The 3796-nt window shown below is 59.2% G+C and overlaps 1 protein-coding gene across 1 annotated transcript; it reads right to left on the minus strand.

Annotated features, from left to right (window-relative positions):
* Positions 1 to 2294: 2294 nt before the first annotated feature.
* On the minus strand, positions 2295 to 3423 carry HCAR1 (hydroxycarboxylic acid receptor 1). The gene has a single exon (XM_008142901.3). The coding sequence runs from the start codon at positions 3418 to 3420 to the stop codon at positions 2404 to 2406; it is 1017 nt and encodes a 338-aa protein (XP_008141123.1). The 5' UTR covers positions 3421 to 3423; the 3' UTR covers positions 2295 to 2403.
* Positions 3424 to 3796: the final 373 nt, after the last annotated feature.

Below are 3796 nucleotides of genomic sequence, written 5' to 3' on the forward strand. Positions count from 1 at the left end.
TTGAGTTGTTTAGACTTTTTTCCCGGTGGAGGGTAAAATCTTATGAGTCACTGAACATAGCGTCAGGCACACGGGACACGAGCTTGCTTTAGGAACCTATTTTTATTGACATGAAGCAATCATGGAGCAGCCCGGGAGAGGATGAGAACTAAGAATAGAATTAAAAGCAGAAGTGTGGGTTTTCACAAATTCCTATCAGGCGGGGTATATGGTTCTTTGATGCTGATGAGACTCCTGGCCTTCACTCCTCCCCAGCTGGCTGGGGAGCAGGAGAATTCTGGTGGTGGCTGCTACTTAGGGGGGCTCTGAACCCCGAAGGAAATGACTTATGTGCCTCCATTTCTTTATGTGTAAAGTATCTATATATATAAAAGCCTAAGCTATCGGCCGACCGTTCAACCGTTTGACCGGTAGCTGTGACGCGCAATGATCACCAGGGGGCAGACGCTCAACGCACAGGCATGGAAACACGGAACAGACTGATGAATCTCAGAGGGAAGGGGGGAGAGGGGAGGGCGGGAAGAGATTAACCAAAGATCTTATATGCATACTAGAGGCCTGTTGCACAACACTCCCTCCCCCCCCCCCCCCCGCACCTGTGGGGTTCCTCGGCCTGGCCTGTGGGGATCAGGCTGAAACCAGCTCTCCAATATCCCCCGAGGGGTCCCGGATTGAGAGAGGGCACAGGCCAGGCCAAGGGCCTCTAGTATTAACATAAAAAGCCATAATATTGAATCCTGACTGCCACACACTGTGCTTAATGTTTTCCATGCACTTATTCATTCAGATATTTACTGAACAACTACTATGTGCGGCCACTCATCTGAGCACTGGGACTCTAACCGTGAGCAAAGGCCCCAGGCCTCAGGGTCTTACATTTGTTGAATCTGCCCAACGACCTTCTGAAGCCAATATCATACCATCGTTACCCCCGCAGGGGAGTGGTGGGGGAGAAAATGAAGGCTGAAAGTGGTTAAGCAAAACCTGCCCCCACATCACACCTCTCCTTAGTGGCTGAGTTGGGATTCATGCTTTGATTCACTCCGACTTCCTGCAGCTCACCAGCCGGGCCACGGCTCTGAAAATGCCTGGAAGGGTGTTTGGAGGCCTGAGAGCAAAAAGCTGGTGCGGAAGGTCCCTAAGTGCAGAGAGAACCCTGGGAGTTTGAGGAAGTGGAGATGAAGATGCCGGAGAGCGACTCGCACTGAGAATGGAGCGGAGGTTGGTTTGGGGTCAGTCCAGGGCGGAGCAGCCCGTCACGTCGTAGAATCACCTGGGTTTGGGGGCCTCCGCGTGTATAAGGGACACTTAGCCCCGCCCCGCCTTGGTGATTGTACAGACCCCTCCGTGAGAGGAAGGCACTGCTGTTTACAGGAACCGGCCTACAAACTGTACTGGAAGGCTGGGGGTCATTAACCGCTCTGCCTCCCCCCTGCCCCCCCCAAAAACCTTGCTGTCCTATTGGAGTTGGCTAACGACCTTCCAGGTAAAAGGGGCATAGCTCGGCGCCTGGCACAGAATATGAATTCAGTAAATACCGGAGAACAAACGAATAATTTCAACTCGTACTCACACAACAGGCAGGCAGAGGCAGTTACACGGCACTGGGCACCCCCCTCCCCCCCGCCAAAGCCAATGGGCTTTTCTTCAAGCACTCAGCTCGCCCCGGAAAAGCCAGGGCAGGTACACACACCCCACAGCATGGCCTTCGAAATGCAAAGGCTGCAGAAAACATGGGGGGCTCCCAGAAGGTCAGAGCGGATGGTTTTGTTGTCTTTCTTCTTGGGCTACTGAGAAGTCCAGAAATGAACAGAGGGTCCCTCCCTTCTCCCTCTCCCCTCCCCTCCCCCTCCCCTCTCCCCCTCTCCCCGTCCCCCCGTCCCGTGAAGAGGAACATCATCCGAACCAAGACATTCCAATCTGCAGAGCCTCACTCAGCCCGACAGAAAGGCACTGCCTTAGTCCAGTTTCTCTTTTCCAAGACAAGTGAGGATTTTAGGGCAGAGGATAGGAAATACTGATAAGTCATCCAGTTCACTAACTCCCGGGGGGAGAGAGAGAACAGGACAGGTTCAAACACTTGTGCCTATCTCCTCGGCTGATTAAAATTACACAGGAGCCAAGCTCTTCCTAACCTCCCCCCCCCACACACACACACACACACTCACACCCTCACCTAGCACACACAGGCCCCCTGACAGACACACAATGTCCTGTCACTGGCATCACATGACATGAACACAACCCACTCACTGCTCAGCCGGGACCCTCCAAACACACACAGCAGCCTGCACTGCGTTTCCAGCAGAGCGAGGGGGATACGGCCCTTCCAAAGCCCCCTACCCCTTAGCAGGAATTCGTCCTTTTTTGTTCGTCCGTCTGTCCGTCTGTCCGAGTGCCGGCTCAGGGCACGCAGGGCTGGCTCTGCACGTTGTTGGCCACGCCGCCGGTGCAGCTCTTGCGACAGAGATTTGAAATGGGCATCTCCTCCCGCCTCGGCGTCCCCGGGCGCCCCGCACGCTTGGGCCTGAGGCTGCGCACCTTGAGCTTGGAGTAGAACTTGGGGAACGAGGGGCTCGAGAAGTAATACACCAGGGGGTCCAGCATGCTGTTCATGTAGGTGAGGCTGAGGGTCACGTGCAGGGCCAGGTGGACGGAGGAGTCGCAGGCGCTGGCGGGCACGGTGCAGAGGAAGTAGAGCCTGGCCGACACGCTGGGCAGGTAGCAGGTGATGAACACGGCGGCCACCACGGCGATGAACCGGGTGGCCTTCCGCATCCGCGCCTGCCTGGCCAGCTGCGGCCGCCGCCGCAGGCTCCAGACGACCCTGAAGGAGCAGAACAGGATGACGCCCAGGGGCAGGAAGAACTCCAGCTGGAACATGATGTCGTGCCAGCCGTTGGCCGACTCCATGATGAAGCTCTCGCAGGACGCGGTCCCGCCCTGCGCGCACAGGTGGTCCTCCGTCAGCAGGTGCAGCGTCCCCAGGATGACCAGGGCCCAGAGCGCGCAGGCCAGGCCGGCCGCCGTGCGGTTGGAGATGGCGTTGGCCACGTGGTGCGGGTGCACCACCTTGAAGTAGCGGTCCACGGCCACCACGGTGAGGAAGACGATGCTCCCGGCGCGGTTCATGGCCAGCATGAAGAGCACCAGCCGGCAGGGCGCGTCCCCGAAGGCCCAGTGCCGGTCTCGGCGGTAGTAGTCGGTCCGAAAGGGCAGGCAGACCATCAGGAGGAAGTCGGCCACGGCCAGGTTGAACAGGTAGATGGTGCTGGGCTTCCAGGTCTTCATGTAGAAGCAGAAGCCGCACAGGGCCATGCCGTTGCCCAGGGCGCCCAGCACGAAGAACAGGATCAGCAGCGGCGGCATCACCTGCGCCATGGAGTCCTCCCGGAGGAGGCAGCACGACCCGTTGTCCATGGCGGACGGTGGGGCCGGTGGGCGGGCGAGTGCTCCGGAGGCCGCCCCCCCCCCCCCGGGGCTCCCGCAGAGACGCAGAGGCTGATCTGAACGCCGCCGCTCCCCCGCGGCTGTTTTTCTAACTTCCTGGCCCCCGGATGCGGGTGCCCACCGACCGCACAGGTGGTGGGTGCAGCCACTGCACGCCCCCGGACGGAGAACAGCAACTTCAGAGCCTCAGGGGTGTGCCGGCTCCGGAGCCCGGGTCACGAGCTGTGGCCCCGAGCGTGTGGCCCCGCGAGGCTTGGAGACGTGGCCATTCGTGGGGAGCGGCTGGCGGGTCCAGCGCGGCTCGTGCTGGAGAGGAATCGGGGGACGGGTTTTCCCTCCAGCCGCG

Source organism: Eptesicus fuscus, chromosome 23 (assembly GCF_027574615.1).
Source record: "Eptesicus fuscus isolate TK198812 chromosome 23, DD_ASM_mEF_20220401, whole genome shotgun sequence".
Classification (NCBI taxonomy): domain Eukaryota; kingdom Metazoa; phylum Chordata; class Mammalia; order Chiroptera; family Vespertilionidae; genus Eptesicus; species Eptesicus fuscus.

Excerpts from the sequence above, each read along its gene's own strand:
- HCAR1 (XM_008142901.3), bottom strand. The coding sequence starts at position 3,420 with ATGGACAACGGGTCGTGCTGCCTCCTCCGGGAGGACTCCATGGCGCAG.